General features: G+C 37.1%; 1 protein-coding gene across 4 annotated transcripts in view; it reads right to left on the bottom strand.

Moving 5' to 3' along the window:
• Positions 1–21,386, bottom strand: part of NPAS3 (neuronal PAS domain protein 3) — a 611,440-nt gene that overhangs the window by 509,114 nt on the left and 80,940 nt on the right. For 2 of the 4 annotated variants that reach the window (XM_032187821.1, XM_032187823.1), the window contains exon 2: positions 18,710–18,799. The exons of the other annotated variants lie outside the window; for them this stretch is intronic. In XM_032187821.1, coding sequence (XP_032043712.1) covers positions 18,710–18,799 — 90 coding nt within the window. The remainder of the gene's footprint in view (positions 1–18,709; positions 18,800–21,386) is intronic. 4 annotated transcript variants of the gene reach the window in all.

Below are 21,386 nucleotides of genomic sequence, written 5' to 3'. Positions count from 1 at the left end.
GAAGTAAAAAGCAGAGAGCCTGATGAGGCTGCATTTATCAGGCCAGGTGAGCTTCACTAGCTAATCAGGAGCACATAGAAGGGCTGTTTTAAGTTTAAGACAGTCACACAAGCCAGCATGCACACATGCTGAAAGACAACAATTCCCTATGGGTTGAAAAACAGTCTATGCTTTGCCATTCCCCAGAACACTTCGATTTTGAACACTGTTTTCATATAGTGATCATAAATCTTTCACTGACAATAATTTAACACTCCCCTCTCCATTTTTGCCACACCTTCCACTTAAAAGGATCATGCAGTATTTCTCTGAACTACCTTGCAGGCAGTGATAGCAGGAATCAAACACAGCTAAACAGTTTGGGAAATGTATTTACAAAACAGACCTGGCCAAACAAACACCAATGGTTTCTCCATTCTATTGCACAATTATGCTTCTTGCCTGACCTGGAGGTATCATGTGACTTGCAGAAAGCAATTCAGTGCCCAAGCCCAGTTAGCCACTGATTTTTCTGCAGAGTTCCACCAAGGGTCCCAATTTGTGAAAGCTGCGACCATGATTTTGCGATATTGACATCTTTCTGCTAAGAAGTTGACTGGGCCCACCAGCTCATTTCATGCAGGCTATCCAAGAGCCATTAGATAATAATGGCTTTCAGTTCTCACCCACCTGGGCTACATTCGAACTGGTGACCTAAGGTGAAGGTCTCCACATCCCATTACTAAACTCCCAAGCCATTTAGTATCCTCATGTTGTAAGCTTTTCGCTGCAGCATAAAGTGAATAGACAGTTAAACCCTTCTATACCTGAGAGCCGTTCTCAAGTTCATGGTCAAAGCCTCTTGATGCAAGTACAGATACAAGTTTTCAGAGATTAATTTGTTTGAATAATTTTTAGACAATACAAAAACCTCTGTACATGTAGAAAGAATTAAATACAATATTTTCCTATAAAACCCAAAGTTGTTTATATGAATCACAAAATAAAAGATTGGTACTAGTACCATGCAGAGACTTAAGATCTGATAAAAAGAAACAAATAGCATAAACATGAAAAGAACTTTTTAGCAATTCAAACAATATTAGCAGAATTACCAAGATATTAAAATATATCTATTTTAATAAATTAAAAGTAGAGCTTCATGTAAATTTTATCATTTAATGCTACATTCACATACAGTGAATGTATTGTATTTTCTGTTCACTACTGCTAGTCTTTCATACAGTTTAAAATATTAGGAACTGTAAATGATCTTGTGTATTAAATATGCCAAGTACTACAGAAGTGTTAATTCACGTATTATTAAAGCCGTTTTAGGAGTGAGAAGGTTTTTAAACAGTATGGGTTTCAACTATGAGTTTCAGCAAAATATATGAGCACATTTACAACAAGTTTAATTTATTAAAAACAATCTTCTATAAAGTAAGTTTGTTTTTTAATAAAAATACCATATACTATGCTAGGTTAAAGATACTTTCTCTGTAACATTCAGCCTTGAATTAATCAGATAAAGATGAAAGTGGAGCATTTTGCCATCAGTGTTTCTTAAACTCACTCAGTTATGCCTTTCAGCTTGGTATATTTTATATGAAGGATATCTTGTTAAAACAACTGTTGAAGGCAAGTCATGTCATATCAACCACGCACCATACCCTATGGGAGCTCAAATGTTCCAAAGTCTATGTTAATATAATCCTCCTGCACAATTCAACTAAGGAAAAATAGTTTCTCAGTGACATGTAAGACTTCATATAAGTACCGCATTATCTACATGTCTTCCAGAAATGAGGTAAAGCCATCGCAAGGATTATACTGAATCAATTTGGGAAGGTAAATATTGTTAACAAGCACCATAAAATAGCCTAGTAGATGATTCTAATCTCTATTTATCAACTAACAAGTAGACTGCACTTCTAGACTGCACTTCTCAAGGCAGCTTCCAACAATATATCTGTAGGACAGCAATATTCTCTGGCTCAGGAGACCAATGCAACTTCTCAACAAGGGGTTTGCTGCTTTCTAATGCAATATTTAGTATGCAATATGCTGTGTGCTTCCACCATCCTCTTTCAAAGTGGCTTTAAAGAAATGTATGTGGGCTTCTTGCCTATCTAAATCTTTTGAGCATGTTTTGACCTGGCCATAAAGATTAAGTACTGCCTTTTCTGAGCACTGTTCAGGATGTCTAAAATCTTTTGGACTACTTCCTGTGAAGATAAAGTATTTTTCAGTTATAGGATTTTGAACCTCTGGAGCAAAGCACTTTTACAGTCATTTAGATTTTGCTGTTAAAAAAAAACACACAAAGATGACAACAAGGAATCTGCTAGATCTGCTGGAGTTTATGGGTTCTTTGTTACTCTTCTGTGTGACACCCAAAACAGACTGAAAACTTCCATGTTACAGGGAAAATAAGGTGCAGACAAATGGTCATGCAGATGCTTCTGAATTTTAGTAAGCTAGTCAATCATGAGTCCTTGCCAAGAAAGCAAAAAAATCTTATTTTGTTTATTATTTGGGCTAGACCCCAAACCTTTTTTTTTTTTTTTTTTTTTTTTAAGATTAAGAAAAAAGCTAAACAACAAAAACTTGGCAGAGTCAATTCTCCTGTTTAAACAGGCTACTCAGCAGGCTGACATTCAGCTTTTAGACTGCATTTTTCAAAATATTTTCTTGTTACTGACAGAAGCTGCTATAAAAAAATTGTCTCTGCATCCAGCTGGTGATTGACGGCAGGGCCAGAGAGACTGCAGTAGGCTTAAGCAAGGGAAAAGAGCATTAGCTGTGCCACAGTGGTGAAGTAGCGTGAGGTTTACAAGCAATAATAAGAAGAAATAAGCGTGTTCAGAACATTCTTGAGGCAAAAGAATAAGAGAACGCTAATGATGCAATAATAGGCATAACATTAAAATGAATCTCTAGAACTGGAAAACAAAAGCAGGAAAAAGGAAGATTCCATCCTGCTTTCCTAAAATGCTTTTAGTGGCAAAGGCAGCATATCCATCTTGTAGATCTGAAAATCCTCTATATCTTCCAAGGTACTAGACTATCTGGGATTCAAATTTTGAAGCCACAAAAGAAAGAAATACATTGTCTTTGTGTCTGAGATTACAGTTTTAAAAGCCGGTATTTCATTGATTTAAGATCATTATTTGATTCTAGCCCCTAACCAGATGCCACAGTTTTATCAAAAACCTGATATATCTCACCAAAAAATAGCCATGAGAACTCAGCGGTAAACATCGGTAAGCCTAGGGGTCTAAATCTGACTGATAACAGCTAGTGGCAGCCTTCAGTCAGATATTCCATTTTGAAGACATCTTTGCTCTTCCAGGAAAGAATGGACTGCACTAGAGTGAAGACATTTTTCTTCATCCAGAAGAACACAATTTTAAAACAAAAAGCAACAACAAAAGAGAAGTCACAAGGCAGAGTTTCACTTATGAGTGGAAAAGGCACTTCAGTGTTTTACCTACACATTCCTCTGCCACATCCTTGTGTCCCACCTGGCACTAACCAATAACAGGTAGCTAGTTGTACAGTCAGAGAGGTTAAATTTCTCCACATGGCTTTTCTAGGAGGAAATGGAAAGGCAAGACCTTGCTCTGTTTTCCAGAAACATTACAACTGCAGTCAGCATGTGTCCAGTGCATGTGACTGACCCGTAAAAGCTAAACAGCAAACTGGTAGACAAATATTTCTGCTGAATATCTCGTACCTGAATATCTAACACTAGCACATTTGGAAGACTCTTTCCTACTAATCATGCTGTGGTGTTTGGGTTTTACTATGCCTGAAAGCTTTGAAACCTCCTCTAGTCCATCCTTCATATAGTTTCCTCTGGTCAGAGGAAATTACTTTTGTGATTTCTGTGGCACAGTTACTACTAGGCACGGGCTTTCTTGGTCACCACTGTTTATCCCTGTGAGACAATGCTGGCTTTGTTCTCCAGTTGTTAGGAGCGTAAGCCCTGATGGCTCTAACCACAGTGGAATTTTGAGCTCACCCCTTCAAGTATACACAACATTGAAGAAAAGATATTTTTTTCTATTGGTTACAAAACTGAGTACCCTTGATTTTCACTAGCATGCAAAGCTAAACAATACAGCTTTCCAGTTCTCCCCCCACCATGAGGTTTGCTCGGGCTTTGAGAAGAGCCCTTTGAAGACTGCAGGGCTCTCCCGTTTGCACATACCTCTTTTTTCCCCCTTATCAGTAGCCAGCTTCTTCCTGTCCTACTCTCTTCAGACTCATTTCTTCTGCCTCAGCTGACTTCCATCTGAGACCCTGTTCCTGTACGTTGCACAGGTTTCATTTGTCTCAATAAACCTGTCATCCACTCTTCCCCCAAGTCCATTGACTCAGGGTCTCCAGTACTGCAGTTTTGAAGACTCAGAGTTAGCCTGTGCTCCTTTTCCTACTGCTCTGAGCACTCATCCTATAGGCATGCTCTAAGTCAAATAGCAATTATTCATCTTTCTTACTCTATGTGCTTGTGTGCCCCTGAACATATATGCCCAGTCTGACAACCAAAATCATACCTATCTGCAGATGTCATTAGCTTCTCTGGGCAAGCTACAGAGTTATGAGATGATCCACCTTCCCAGCCTTGCACCAACCCCATTCACCTTAACTAACCAGGTCCTTACAAAACTACAAACATCAAGTTTCTATTGCAAACGTTCTTACATCTATAGCATATAGACCATCTATATATGCTGTTATAACTAAAGAAATATCTGAAGTAGATGTAAAATGCTACTGTTCCAATTATGATTTTATGCATCCAGGAGTTAGTGGCTACACAAGGTGCAAGACAGATGATAGACCAGACTTACAGCAAGTATGAAGTCGCTGAAGATCTGGCAGCTACCATCTGATGGAGGCCCATATATCTAAGATCGTAGGACTTAGGTTGAATTTAATATGAGTCTTCCTCTAACAATCTGGGAAAATAATTTGTGGGAAAAGCTGTCTGACTGCTCTGGTAAGAACTGAAAGAACTGTGGCCAGTGCTTTGGAAGAAAATGTTTTGTTTTCAAACCACTGTTCATTTTTATGAAATAATAGCAAGGCAGGAAGTAGTTTCTTGTGTTTTAAGGACAGAAGACTCAGCGAAGAAATTTATTTAAGGTATCCAGATTTTTTTTTTCCATGCAGTTCTTTTTTTTTTTTTCTTTTAAAAGGTAAGGACATGGGTAAGGGATTTTAAAAAAGCTCAGCGCAAAAAAAAAATTATGCATTTGTCAAAGTTGGCATCACAGAATGTTTTGAATATATGTTCTACTCTTGTAAATAAAAAAAAAAGTTTTTTCACCTTACTAAAGGCTTAGATTAAAAAGCATGATTTTCATTATTCCAAACCTGCTTCCACTGAAAAAACCCACACCACTGAAAAAAACACGTCAAAACGTACGTGTAATAGCATGACAGTTCATTCTACCACAATTTTTTTTTTTCCTTCACCAGTGCAGTAAATTACAGCTCTGACCTAAATTCTCATATTTACTGAGTGGATTGTTTACTACCATATAATAAACATTGTAACACCAGTATTTATCTTTTAACTAGTATTTTTGAATCCCTTGCATCTGAGATCATAATCAAATTACACAGTACAGTTCTCCAATTACCTCCCTGGTTCATTATATTTACCTGTTTTTCCCTGGCAGACACTGTCTGCAGTGCCATCTGGAATGCATACTGTGGACTCCTGAACACAAGCCTCAAGCCAGGGGAAACGAGGTACATCATTGGAAGTGATGGGCACATTAAAAACAGTATCAGGCACTAATCTACCCAAGTACCCCTGATAGCACTACAGTGTGCTGGTGTGCCTGCCATAATGAACAACGACCTCCAGCCCCTGGAAGATGGGTAAGTAACTGGGTAAGTAACAGTCAGTGCAGCCAATGACAGAGGAAGCTATAGGGTAGCCATAAGTAAATAGGAATATTGATTAGATGTGGGGAGACTTTCAGTATCAAAACTGAAATATGAAGATGGAAAAAAAACAGTAATTTCCTGTTTACAGTTACTACTCCATTTGTTCTAAAACATAACTTCCTGTTCTTGATGTTATATTGCCTTAATGCAATATGCAGCACCCATATGAACTCAAACTACGTTCTTTATTCTAATGCAGATGTAAAATTTTGCTTAAGCACAGCAAGTGGCTGATATTTGCATACATTGCTTAGATGAGCTTGTGGAGAAAGATAATATAACAGATAATATAAGATAACATATATATATGATGTAACAGATAATATAAGAAATCGAAACCCAAAATGAGTTTTAATAAATTTCCCAGAATCTCCTCTTCTAAAATATCTATGCGTAAACAGATGAGCCTTATATCACATCTAACACTTAGAACATGCAGGAAAACTGCTCTTAGAGCACAGGAGCATAAACAAAGCTTTACTTCCAAGGGCCTGACACTGAAAAGCTAGGAGCATTATCATAAAATGTTAATTTCAAACATCCTAAGAGCACGCACAGACAGGAGTGAATACCAAGCATCAGAGCTCTAGTGTTCTCCAGTAACAAGAAAAAGAAAGCAAGAAGCCTCCCACTTACAACCTTGAGTATATTGCTGCCATGCCATCAAGACTTGTAGTTAGACACTTGGAAGGGCTGTATAGCAAGTGCCAGCTATCCAATAAAAAAAGGTTGGGCAAACTGGACCAGGGAAGGACTTCACCTCCTTAAACTGTCTCTGAGGAAAAGGGAACTTATCCTTATAAAAGTCAGAGTATTAAAGGGTCAGCCAATTCCCATATAAAATTATCTGAACAGCGATGAAGTATGTTTATTCACCTTTCTTATGAATTCTTAAAAGATCCAGACACAAGAAGAGACTTTCCTCAATTTGAGGTAGATGAGCTTGTTTTCAACTTAAAATAGAAAGCAACTGGTGTTAACTAGGAAAGAAAAGAGCAATTCGCTAGTCTGGCCAACACTGCTTGGACTATTTTAACTCTTTGGAGTGGGCATTGCTGCAGGGATACAAAGTAACTGAACAAAAGAAAATAAATTTGAAACAAAGTCAAGAAAGTAAATCTAATTGCTGATATTCAGAAATGCATTTCATTCCATTTAGTGGCAGTGTCAATATTTAGATTTCAGTGTAACCTCTAAGCAATAACCTAGGCCTGGAGTGGTTGATTTGCTTACATTTTGATATCTCACAAAAGGTCTGTTTATAATTTGTAAGTATTCTTGTGGAAGTAGGTGAGGGGGAAAGCATCAACACTGAAAAAAACTACCCAATGAGGTTGCTTTGACCTGTTTGGTAAACCTAACAGATTTTTGCCTGTTACACAGTACCATGCTCCCATAAGATATGAATCTACCAGCTGTGAATTTTACAGCCATTCAGTAGCACGTTTTTATGGATGATTATCTGATGCTATGCCTTTCTAGCAATTTCAATGCCACAGTTACCATTGATGCTGATGCACGGTCTGGATACATGCCTGATGCTCCCCAGGGTGATATGAATCAGAACTGCCTCTGTCGGTCATGCTGGGTCCAGCATGTTACATAACTGTCATCAGTAATCAAGCAGCAATGCAGCGATTCTAAAAGCATGCTGCTACCCCTGGAAGCCAGAAAGCCTCCTGCTATGATAGCCATGAAATGCTCTCTTAGTTATAAGATCTAGGTGTTGCCCAAAGCAAGCAGCAAGGCATTGTGTCTTACTAGGATATGATCATTCGGTTTCTCACTTCAATTTTGATTGATGGGGTGAAAAAGCTCAGAGTATTCTCTGGAAAGTTTTTTTTTTTTTTTTTAAACAGCATTTGACTTCAATGCAAAGGAGTCCATATGAATATCCATATGAAATCTCAACCATGTGAGATTTCATATGGATAGTATTGTCATAGTTAAACAGGTAGGTCACAGCATCAGGAGGATTCTACGAAGACCAAAAATAAAATACGTGAAACTATTAAGAAGATTAGGTTTCTCAGCCTTAATTCAAGTCTGCAACAAAATGATAGAAAGTGATCTCAAGTGCTAGGCAAAAGAAAAATGAAAAATTTGATTGATTTTTAAACATGCTACAGCTCAAGTTTCTTTATCCCAATGATTATTCACCACAAGTCACATAAAAAAATCACGTCCCTTCATATCCTACAATAGGAGTCTTATTTTGATCTACATTAGGAGCACTTCACCAACAGAGCAATTTTGGAACACCACTATGGCAAAGACTCTGCATGTAATCAGCTATATCAGCAAAGGTTTGCTTTATACCCACACAAGAAAAAACATCAGTTATTAGCAATACAAGCAATTATCAGTCAAATAACAGTTACAGAAGTAAAACAATACATGCTATACAGGTTTCTACTGATACAACTTGGTTGAAGTGGGACATTACACCACTTAGGTATCTTTGACTAAGCTATACCAACATATACTATAGATTGTATTTTCCTTTTTAAATTAAAATCTCTGAACCAAGGTATTTAGTAAAATATCTTGATTCATTTTCTATTGCTCAATTCAACTTCCAAAGTTAGTAAGATGTCAACATCCTTTCTAGTACCCAAAAGGTAGAACATAACAGCAGGACAAATAAAATCCTGTTAGACAAAGACTGTATGCTATACCAAAAGACAGTTATGAAACAAAGGCCAGAGACTGTGTAAACACACTACACGTGAGATTTTTATTGAGTTATAATACCACAGCTTCTGTGTAAACATATTAGTGTTTTCTGTAATTTTTACTATTTAGAAAACAAGGGAAATAAATAGTATATGCTGCTACAGGTCTGAAGGGAGTTTTACATCTATTATATCATGTTTTCCTTTCTTCATTTGTATCCCACTAAATGCAAAATAGAATTTTCTAAGTAAGTTTCACAGCCAGACACACTTCTGGCTAAGTATTATTGCTGCTGACCATTAATATCTAAACAGGAAGAATCGGAGGCACCTTTTGTATTCATTGATCAGCACTGATCACCCCTTATACAGGTGACTGGCTGCCTCATCTACAGCCAAGCACAGAAACATGCATGACACTGTGGTGCTTCCACACATCGTGGCCTGAGCCCTCATGGCAGTGTGCAGCGCAATCAGGTTACACAAGCTGGTTTACAGCTTGAAAGTTTGTGCTGTCTCCCTTCACCTCCCTTCATACATGTGTCACAGTCACCAGCATAAAGCACTGACCAGAAATAGATTTTTCACTGTGGTGAATGCACCACAGCCTCTCCCTCCAGATAGGTTCATAGAATCACTAAGGCTGGAAAAGACCTCCAAGATCATCTGGTCCAACCATCCCCACTACCACCAGTGTGACACACTGAACCATGTCTTGAAGTACCATAACCAACCTTTTCTTAAACAACCCCAAAGGATGGTGACTCCCTGGATGAAGCAGCATACGCAGTAGCTTCCAGGAGGCTACACACAAGGGAACAGTGTTAAGTGCTCTCTCCCCTAATGCTGTGATTACTTTGAGTGTTAAAGGCCATAACAGGTAGCCAAGTCCACCCAGTAGTGAGGCCTACAGTTACCCACTAGGCACACAAGTTAGTCATTCCAGTTTTGCAAGAGGGTGGAAGACTGCACAGCACACATCTAGGCAAGGAGGCAATTGATCAGCACTGATAAACACAGCAGCCCAGAAACTCCACAAAAACATTTAAGGGCCCTGGCTGTGATTCAGCTGCAGAGGAGCCACACTGCAGTGTCACAGCCAGCTACGGACAGGTACATGAAATTAATTCATTCAACTGCTGCTTGGTTCCCCACAGTCCATTTAACTGACTTTTGTGCAGAGGTAAGGGAATTTCACCTTTTATATAAACACTGGAAAGACTTCACAAATTATTCCCAGTATACCACACATGCTCTAAATGGTGCAGCCTGATTAAACAGTACATGATACAGCATCTTAGACTACTCTGCATCACAGTCCTCAGTCTACAAGATGGCACAGACCCAACATGCTTCATGAAACTGTAAAAGGAAGTTCAATGCAACTATAACAGGAAAAGATATCTATTTTCATGAATCGCCTGTTACTCAATGAGCAGAAGACTGAGATATGACAGATTGATTAGCCAGGAGACGCACAGATTTTTTGCTTGGCATTTCTGATAAATTTATTTCATAGTTACCAGAAATTAAAGGAAAATCCTAATATCATCTTTGATTTTATGGTACTGCAATGTTTTTTGTTCTTGTTTTTGACACTACAGAATTAGTTTTACACCTAAATATAATTACACATTTTCACCTTCCTATTGCACTCACATGAAGTATGCATTCCACTTTCACTCTTCCCCTAAAATCATTTGCTTTATTTTCAAAACCTTGTATGCATGTGCATTTATGTGCACATGAACATGGAACTAAAAAACATTTAAAATCTTTTTGTCCATATCTTTAAAACGTATAACACAAGTCTTTTTTTTTGTAAACCAATTTGAGGTGATGCATGCTTTGCTAAATCTTTTTTCCTCGCTAAAGCAGCTTTTTTTCCTCTTAAATGGAAAAGAAATCAGCATAAAGTAGCATTATCAAATGCTACTCATTTGTCAAAGTATTCTAGCAAGAATTCAATAGTTTTATCATATATAAGCCAGAAGTTCAGTGATATTTCTGCATCTGAATGTGAAATATGAGTTACGCCACTTTTGTACCATGAAGCTCTACAGCTAGGTGGTAGAATTAATGACTGAACAACTTAAGCCTTAAACAGAACCAAGTGCTATGCAGGTCTAAAGTTGCCAACCTCACTAAATATATATATATATATATATATATATATTTTTTATTTTTTTTAAGCAAATCAGAGCACAATTTTGAGGTTTATTCTATGAAACCCTTTTGAAAGCAGGAGAAGTGACAGCAGAAGAATGGAGGACAAAAATAACTAAAAAGTAATTTCTGGTAAAACTCTGAAGCTGTTTCAATAATTTTTTTATTTTTTATCATTTCATTAAATAAATCTGCTGCCAAACAATCAGAGGATTATTTCTAAATGAAAGCATCATTTGGAAATAAAAAAAACGTTTAGGAAGAAAACTAACATGAAAGGTTTCCAGTTTTCCAAAAGCCACCTCTTTGAACTCCTTTTTGCATGAACACATTCTTTTAATTTGCTAACCATCTGCAAATAACCCAGTTTTCTTTTCCAGAAAGATTTTTTTTAGAGTGAATTTGTTTTTGTTTTGTTTTGTTTTTTTTTTTTGAGTGAATTAGCCATCACTACAAATGCACAAATTTTCAAGGGAGAATTGTCTCCTGTATTTCAACAGCGTCACTATGCAAAATAGACCTTACATTACTTTGAAGAAGGGCTGCTGTCACCTCATACTGCTAAAAGTAACACGTGCTCATGACTCGCTGCCCCATTTGGTTGCAACTCATCAGTGCCAACAGCCCTAATTTGCTTCCAGCCATTATGACCAACAGCTCTGAAATATTAGACCTACCAAGTACTCCACACAGGGAAAGAGCTCCTTGAGTATTTTATTCCCTACAGAGTACCCATACATAAGAATAAATCAGTGATATGAAAGAAAAAATCCATCCCAGTAAAATTTGCAGATGACACAAAAGATAAAATGGTAAATACCAAGGAGTTGTCAGTTCCACAGATTGCATAGCAGCCTGGGCTCACTTGAGTAAGATGTTTTAACATAGCAGAGCACAAATTTCTCTGTCTAGTAACTAAGAACACAGATTCCAGATAAAGGCAATATAATTACCTAGAAAGGGGTGTATGGATGATGGTAATTTAATTAACATTAGCATACAGTGTAATGCCTTGTCTAGTGCCACAAATGCAATCCTTTGATATACACAATTAAACACTGGGTAGCAACAGGTCTGTGTCACCAATGCAGAACCACAGTCATTGTTTCAAACAGCATGCAAGAAGGTTGTACTGTTTTGTATCTAGAATCCTTGAGTACTAGCAAAAGAACAACCAGTGGACTATACCAGTATTTAAACTAGAAAGACTGAAGACTGCTGCAAAGAGGTGTTCAGATTCTAGACAAATTGCCTTGCTAAAAACAAGAGTGGAAACCTCTATCAAAGGGGAGGATAGAAGGTCAATTGGTTACTCTGTAAGTATCTAAATGCACAGGGGAAGAACATCATGATTATTAAAGGATTCTTCAACTTCTTAATGCTGGATTTGGTAAGTTTCTGCTACCAAAAGGAAAACTTCTGAATAAGGTAAGGTAACAATACTTAATGGAAATGGTAACTAACAGTAAACAGTTCAGCTAAAGAAAGGCAGGATTTACTTTCACAGTTTTTATAATCAGTATTTTCCTTCTAAAAAGGAGCCAGAAGTTGCAGGATTCTGTTAGTTATCTTGTACTGTTCTTCGAAATCAAAAAAATGGCAAAGAGCTGGAACTCCGCCTTTCAAATGGATACCTAAAATGCTCCATGATACCTTTGTTACTGATATCTATGGCTTTCACATATAAACTAAACCCAGGTATTTGGCTTTTAATACTTCGTGAAAAGAAAAAAAAAATTCCTAGTTGTGGAATGAATGTATAAATTGCTGGTAAATGAAACGTACTGCTCTTGCTCACTGTTTTCCCAAGCAGTATTTTGGACTTGCTAGATATTAATATTTCTTTATTTGTGTAAAGTAAGGAATTACTGAAAGAGCATAGGCGAACTGAACCCTTGCTCAATACAGAGTACCCTGGTAACTGATAATTTGAATTGATCTTTCTGTTACTGAAACCAGTAACATAACTCAAAACAACTTTCAGAACTGGAATTAAAATGAAATGCAAGAACCATTTTCATAGACTATCAAAAACACATCTTAACAGGGAATTAGCAGACAATATTTTATTCAAAGGGTGTGGTCACAGGACCTGACAACCCAGCCAGTTTAACATGGATTGCATGCAAGCAAGCAAAAGGTAATCGTCTAATTGGTCAATTGACCAATATTAAATTCACCTCAGGATTTAACTCAGAATAGATATTACAATTAGACACTGCAAAGCTTAAGTGAATCTTCAAAATCTGTATTGAACTGTAAACTGAATGGGATTTTGTAAACCTGAATAACGTGGCCCTGTATTATTCAGTGGAAAAAAAATCAGGTAACCTTTATGCGTCTCCCATTCTCTATTCAAAGTACATTCCACTAATCTCAGAGAGATTTAAAACCAGTGCAATATCTATGTCGTAATAGTAGAAGTATGATAAAATTTGTTATTGAAAAGTTATGTTTGAGTGCTGTTCTCTTAAATGCTCCAATCAGCCAAGGATTAGATGTTCAACTTAATGCTAGCCAAGTGATCGTTAATCATTTTAAAGTGGCACAGCTAATCTCATTTCATATCCAGAGAAAGCCCACTCATTCAACATGCAAGATGACATAGGCTCACTTCTGGATGTGTTTTACACTCAGTTGAAGACTTCCTTTTTTTTTCTGAAAAAGACATCTAGAACAACCCAGCATAAAAACCCTACAGATATGTTCAAAACTACACAAAGGTGAAAGCAAAACTAGGCAGCTATAAAAAGGGTAAAAGTTTTGCTATAGAGAGTTCCTAGAGAAAGGCTATAAGAACTAGTGGATTTGTATTGACGGGCCTGTTGCATGAGTTAGCAGTGGCTTCTTTTACAGATACTAATAAATAATGAATTAAGGTTATTAGATTTTAAACTAATATATTTTAAGAAGAGGTTAGAGAGAACACCACCCTAAAGACAGATCTACTGTGCAAGACAGAATCACACAGACTCCAGAATCACACAGACTCACAGAATTTCTAGGTTGGAAGAGACCTCAAGATCATCGAGTCCAACCTCTGACCTAACGCTAACAGTCCCCACTAAACCATATCCCTAAGCTCTACATCTAAACGTCTTTTCAAGACCTCCAGGGATGGTGACTCCACCACTTCCCTGGGCAGCCTGTTCCAATGTCTAACAACCCTTTCGGTAAAGTTCTTCCTAAGATCCAACCTAAAACTCCCCTGGACAAAGACAAAGGCCTTCGCCTTTACTAAAGCAAGTGAAATAAAATAGCACATATTGCAGTATGAAAATGTGTTGTCTACCAGGGCCACAAGATTTCATGGGCACGTAAATCAATTTTTTGTTTTATCCATTTCATAAATGATCCTTAATTTAAACTTAAGAGGCTGACAAGAATGGTTTAGCCTTGCACATCCTTTTCTCAGTTGTGCAAATATTTACAGGTTTTGAGCCATCAAGGTAGCTTATTTAGTCTGGCAAGGTTGGATATTTTAAGCATTTACAGGCTCATGATGATAATGTATATATGAACAAGCCATACCTTCCAGGACAAACTGCTCGTCTTCTTACACTGAAATCGGTAAGACTTCTGTTCTATGCTCATTTCAATAACTTGCAGATAAAAGAAGGGAAAAAGAGCTAATAAAGCCACAGCTGTAATTCCACAACTTAAGCAAGCGAGGTGTTTTCCTTGCATGTTTACTCCATACTCTTGATTTCAGAAAAAATACATTGCTGCAGAACTCTTTCCTATTCTTTGTTTTCCTCTGGAAAAGAGACATGACCTTAAACTTGCTTTATATAGACAGGAAGAAATAAAGAAGAAATGATGCTTCCACCATTGCTTTGGAGGTAGTACAGAACAGCCACCAAATGGGGAATTTCACCCTCACAATCCAGATAATACTCTGAAGGGCCACTTTATGAACAGAACAACTTCAAGGAGAAGAACAAATAACTGAGATTTCCTCTGCTTGTACACAACTGAGACTCCCTACAGACAAAAAAGAAAAAAACATACTTTCCTTGACAAGCCATTATTCCTTGTAATTCAGCAACAAACATAACTGGAGCACGTGCAGAGAGATGCACCACCTCTGGAAATCTTCTACCCAGACTTTGTTCTCTATTTGACACTCCATAAAGTTGAACAAGAGTGCAAAACGGAAGTGTCTCAGCAAACAAAAGAAAGGATTTTCAAACTGGACAAGGGGGAAAAACCTTGGCAGCTTGGTTACATTTTCTTCTCAGTTCTAGTTGACTATTTCTTTTTATTGTCAATTTTGTTTGACACCACAAAGAAGCTGGACATTCCTGGCTACAGCTGTGTGGAGTAAAAATGGGAAAAAAAAAAGTGGGGAAATATGGACTGCCAAATTCCAGGGCAGTAACTGATAGGTTTCTGTTTTTACTGTCATAGCTCAAGACATGTAAACTACTTCAAAAAGCACAATGGTGAAGTCTTATTATAAAAAATTGTGGTGTGTTGGTCATTACCACAAGCAAAAGCAGAAACAAATTGCAATTGTTCTCAAATTTTAGAGCTTTTTAAAATATTTATTTACGTTTACAGCCACCTCAAAAAACATAGGCCCATAGCAACCAAGGTGACAGACAAGGGAAGGGGAAATCTTTTGTTTGGATTTTGGGAAGGGTGTAAGGCACATCAGCTTTTGCAACAGTATACCACCTAGAACAGAGTGGAATATATCTAGTGGCATCTATAAGACCAAACTGTAAGTTAAATAAATAGCCTAGAGTGATTCACACTAACATATTCAATACACATGAAATAGACAAAATATTATCTCATGTAATCATTGGACCAACTCCTCAGGGATGTTGTAGTAAAAAATCTGCAATTATTTTCCTCAAGTAAAATGCTTTAACTAACCTAAAACTTTAAGAACTCTTAAAAACATTAGTGCTAGTACATACCAGAAATAAAAGTTTAATAAGTTACTTCTCAGAAAACATTTGGGGAAGTATTTCTGGAGTGGAAGGTCGGGGCACGATCCTTTCAGATTTTTACAGAAAGGATCAGAATATCTTGATTTAAATTGCTAAGTAGCTTTGCACAAAATATCTTTAATAGGTAGACAGTTAAGCATAAATCTGTAGTAGGCTCACAGCATAACAGCATAATATTTTTTTTTTTTCCATTTAAAAATGTGGGGGGAAGGAGAAGGAAGAAATAAAAACCCTATAAGGAAGCTCCATTATAAAAGAAGTTGAAGAGTCCCGTCATCAAAAACAAACAAGCTTCTAGCAAGCAAGCATTCTCAGCATGTACAAACTGCACAGACTGAAGTTCAGCAAGTGGTCATACCACAAGAGAACCAGAATTAAAAAAAAAAAAAAAGATTAAGTAACTCTGAACAACTTCAGGAACTATAAAGAACCTTAAGATACTTACAAAGGAACACAAGTTACCCATTTCCATAGATATATTTGTCAGGTATATGATAATATTCTCCAGTTTAAAGTTAAGTGGAGTCTAGTACAGCCCACAACATAGCTCTGGAAGACCACTGCACTTGAATGCTGCCTGGGTTCACAGCCAGATACCCTGCTAGGATTGGCACCCCACACTGAGCCTCCTCCTGCTTTTCAGTGCCTGCCACTGATGTGCTGCCCCAAGCAGTTTGAAGCTACTGGTATGATGACTACCAAAGCTGCAGTCCTATCTGCAACAGCAGTGAACAGCAGTGTGTAGGTGAGTAAATATAATTTCATACACAGTTGTCTCATAACAAAAAGTTCACATTTGTCTTGCAGCACTGAAGTATAAGCTTTAAAATGTCACTAATACACCTTGATTCTGTTATGGTTGTTTAACAAGTTGATGAGAACTTCTCACTAAAACTTTTATATCATTGGAAATAAATTACCATGGGAAAAAGTACCAAAAACATCCATTGGAAAGAATACAAAGAATGCCTCAGAGAACTTAAATAGCACTGAAGTACCACCAAGTGGGAAACTCCACTAATCAAAAAGCACTCTTTTCTGTAGAAAGACAGCCCTTAGTTTTCAAAAAATAATCTATGCTTTCACCTCACTTGTGGAACTAGTCAGTAGTACTTAAACCAATTCACATAAGGAATTTCAGGTTGTGACAAAACAGATATCAATTAGAACTGCCTCATTGCCTGTCCAAATTTTTGCCTTTTGGGGGAGTTGACTTTGCCATTGAGGGTGGCAGGGAGATCTATTTAGCCAATACCTATTTGCTACTATATATGTACCTGTAAGTGAACATCTACTACCCTATTTTGTGGTCAACACTGCTAACTGTTTTAACTATAGTGACAACATCTACCTAATTTCAAATATTAAAATAATCAGCTATTCTGCATCACTATATTTTGCACTCATAACAAACTGTTCCAAGGTCCGATTTCTACAAAGTTTTAAAATCTTGAGGTTGTTCCAAAACCTGATATAAATAGTATACAACAAATCTGTTTTTAAACATTTGAACAAATGAATACATTTTTATGATTACTGAACTTAAATAGCAAGAAAAGTACAATCATAAAAGTTAAGCTCTATGCTGATGTTTACAGTCCCACTAACAGACTGCTTAAATTATCCTGGACACTGCTTATTTGCAGAGTAAAATGGGAAAAACAAAATGTAAAAAATATTTATAAATCAATGTTTAGCACAAATATCTCACACCAAAAGTAGGTATGAACACAAGAAGCCAAGCCAATATTCAGACTTCCATTTTGGCTCAAAGTTATATTAATGCTAAAATTATATTCATAAATCTAGATTTCTCTTTATCCTCTCACTTCCCTAAACCAAAATGATACCCTCGATTTACTCAAAAGCACCAGTTACTTAATGTGTTAATGGTGTTACCTAATATATATATACACACACACCCCAAAAATTTCACAAAACAACAGTACATTATGGAATAAGATTGGATGAGAATGTGACCTGAAAAACTATGAGTATGATGACCTTACTGAAGAAACATTTTGTTCCAATGCAAGTACAACTGACATTTAGAAGCTAATGGTTGTGTTTTTTTTAAATGGTCTGTCATACACAAGAAAATAGTAACAGTGAAAAAAATAAGGATATAGTTGGAGTATGAAAACTAAACACCAAGTGACAGAAAGCTTCAAAATTCAGTAAGATTACAGAAAACTCAATGCATTTGCAATATATTAATACAAAATCATTTATATCTGTAAATATATACTTTTAAATTCTACGTTAAAGTGTTATTAAATCCTTACTGCAGTGAAATATAAACTTTACAGATAGATTGCAGAAGAAACATAAGTAAGCAAGTTACAGTTGCCTGCCCACAGTAACAGCACTTTTGTCAGAAGCTCCAGTAACAATCTTTAGATACACACAAAAGTGGGCTCTGTTAGGGCAGTGGACAAAGGCAAATGACTGCAAAGCAAGAGAACTCATCTTCAATTTAACTGTCCTGTAAGGTACATACTAATTAACTGCAAAGCTATGAAATCCTAGCTAGCATGTTAAGTCTGCTACATGACAGTATAATTTGACTTCTTAAAGGATTATGCAAATTACAACTCATCATTCCATTACACGACTGAAAAAAAAGTGACAGCTAATTTATACATAACACACCTTTCAAATCCCTAAGATGTCAAGCACCTGTGCAATACATTTTGCTTAGATTTTCTAGTGTATACATTCTTGTTTATTGCACTGTACAGAAGCATACCTAAGATTTAGCAAAATCATAGGGTCTTATTTGCTTTTTAGCTTTTAGAGCACAATCCCAAAGAATTAAACACCATATTTCTGTCCCTGCTTTAGAGGTTTTGTACATAAGCAGAGGTATAAGGTTTCAACGCGTGTAATTTCTGAATAGCGGGAGAGCACGAGCACTAAATGCACGAGCTAGATGCAAGACTCACACAGATTTCAACATACTTCTGGTAGGTAGATTCACAGTAGATTCCGTCATATCTGTAGATTTTCCTACATTCTGATTGGTTGGGCAGAGGATGCTGGACAGTTATTCTGTAGAGGCATCAAAAACAGATAGACATGACTAGAGATTCTCTACAGTTAACTGTAATGCAGGACAATCAGTATGTTGAAAGTGACTTACTTATATTTTTTGTAAGCATCTTTCTGATCTCTTTAAATCAACTGCCTTGTGCACATAACATCCAGAGCTTCCACTTTTCAAAAGTTGCACTGAGAGTAAACTAAACTTTGGTTCTCCACAAGAATGGTACTTTTCCACCCCCCACCATCAAATGAAAGGGGAAGTAGTAAAAAACTTTATGAACCAAACTGATATTTCACAAACTTTGTGTACATAAAATAGTGCTTATAAACTTAATAATTTATTGTTTAGTGTTGCAATCCTTCCTGAGGCAGGACATCCATTTATATTAGCAGGGAGTTTGTCCAGACAAAGACCAAATAACCCTCCAATTTAAAATGTCAACAGAAATTCACACATTTGCAAAGAATGAGGATGTTGTGGCATTAGGAGGACTGTGATTGAAGGTGCTCAGCACCATCTGAATAATGCCATATGTTCTCGGATTGACTGAAAAAAAAATGAAAGTGATTGGCAGCAATCAGGAGGTGCGCAGCATCTTGTAAAATCAGGCCCTAAAAGATTTGTCAATCATTCTATTATTTATCCCTCCCCAACTCCCTGTTAGCAGAAAATATAATTTGGCTATAAAAATTCAATGTTTTTAAAATATACTTGGGAATTGCACACAAAACAGTACCCACTAATTTCCTTTTTAATTTTTTTTCCTCCCCTCTTCTCCTGAATATAAACACATTTTAGATTCCTTTGCATCTTCCAGAAATACTTTTGTCTCTTTTAGTATAACGGGAGTTAAACTAAAATATAGAACTGCAAAACTTATACAAAATTTTAAAATGTTGAATATTAGGCTGTGAAAAATATTTAAGTATTCTTCTTACTATAAGATTTTTAATTATTTTTAACTATTAAGTATATATAGCTCTCAACTAGTCATTTAACAGTGTTAAACGTGTTTTTATCAGTAATTTGATTGTGGAGGTATGATAAAGTGAGCATTATTAGGCAGCAACAAGCTTTGCAAAAAAATGGAAAGTTTTCTGCTGTGGAAACTGAGGGCCTTCCTTAAGCCTGTGCCTACACAGAGCAGCAAGTACATTCATCTTCAAATCTTAACACAGCCCCATTCCCCTGATCATTTAAATTGGAACCCTGACCACATACCCAATTTCCTTCCCCGGTAACCCATGTGTAGAAGGGAAGAGAGCAAGAGAGAAGACATGACCAAACACACCTGCAAGTCACAGGGCAACCCTGGATTCCCTCATTAAGACATCACCAGAGAGGCTTACTTAATGGGATAATCGGGGCCTTTTAAGTTGGATCCCTTAGTGTACACCAAGGTGTACAAAAACAAGTGGAGTATGCTAAACTGGGATTTACAACACAAGTGCTATCCACAGGAGCCATGCAAGCTAGTAAAAATAAAAGTCTATAAGGAGGGAGTTTCTTCCATGCTGTTTCTGCCTCAGACACAAACCTCATTTCAAGTCACCCAGAAATACCTACATCAAAGCAAATTCAAGCCTCAAAAATCTTCAGAGTACAATCACAATAGCTGTCCCCGTTCCAATTTCACACACCTCTCCTTTATTTGGAAGTGAAATAAAGGGTGTTTTTTTTTTTTTTTTTTGAACTGAGCTGGATGGCTAAAGCCTCAAGGACATGGTAGAGTCAGGTTTTCCCTCTCTCTCAAACAAAGGAGTTTCACACACACATTCCCCTACAGCTCCAGAGATTACCCCGACTCCGTGATAATAACTGTTTCAGAGCACATGATATGCTGACTCCCTGTGCTAAAACAATACTAACTAAAAGTAAAAAAAATCAGGACTCACAGGATCAAATAAAGGGATCCAATGAGAACATGTTATAGAGCATATAATATGAGAATACATTCAAAATCGCATAAGCAGTCCTTGTAGAACCTATCAGAATCCTTCCCGGACGAGTGCCTTCATCACAGGGCTTCAGAATTATGCTTTCTTCCACCAGTTGTCTGGTGAAATGAACCCTGAATAGTAATACTTATTATAACTATTACTTAAATAGATAAATAGAATATGACTCCAGAAAGCCTTTATTCTCAAGTACTTGTGACATTATTCTGGAAAGTCCAAAGACATAGGTATGAGCACCCTTGAGATGAAATACATCCCAAATAAGCATCAAATGTATCAAGCTAGCATAGAGGAACTGTTAGCTAGCTTTTCCTTCCAGAACGAATAACACACAGACACTGTAGGTTCTGCCTGTACGTCAGCGCTTCACCATGAGAGTGAGCAAATACTGAATCAGGTTGCCCAGAGGGTGGGGTGTGTGAAAATTCCACTCATGGAGGTGGTAGAAAGCTTTCTGGACATGGTCCTGGGCAGCCTGCTACAAGCAATCCTGCTTTGTTAACCCAGAGGGGTTGGAAGATGTTATCTCCAGAAGTCCCATCTAGCCTCGACCATTCTGTGATTCAAGCAGACCTTTGGACTGTGACTCACATTGCTACTTTACATCTAGCCAGACATCTACACCAAGAATCAG

This window comes from Aythya fuligula, chromosome 5 (genome assembly GCF_009819795.1).
Source record: "Aythya fuligula isolate bAytFul2 chromosome 5, bAytFul2.pri, whole genome shotgun sequence".
Lineage (NCBI taxonomy): Eukaryota > Metazoa > Chordata > Aves > Anseriformes > Anatidae > Aythya > Aythya fuligula.
The sequence above is the reverse complement of the archived record's forward strand: the minus strand, read 5'-3'. Positions and strand labels throughout refer to the sequence as shown.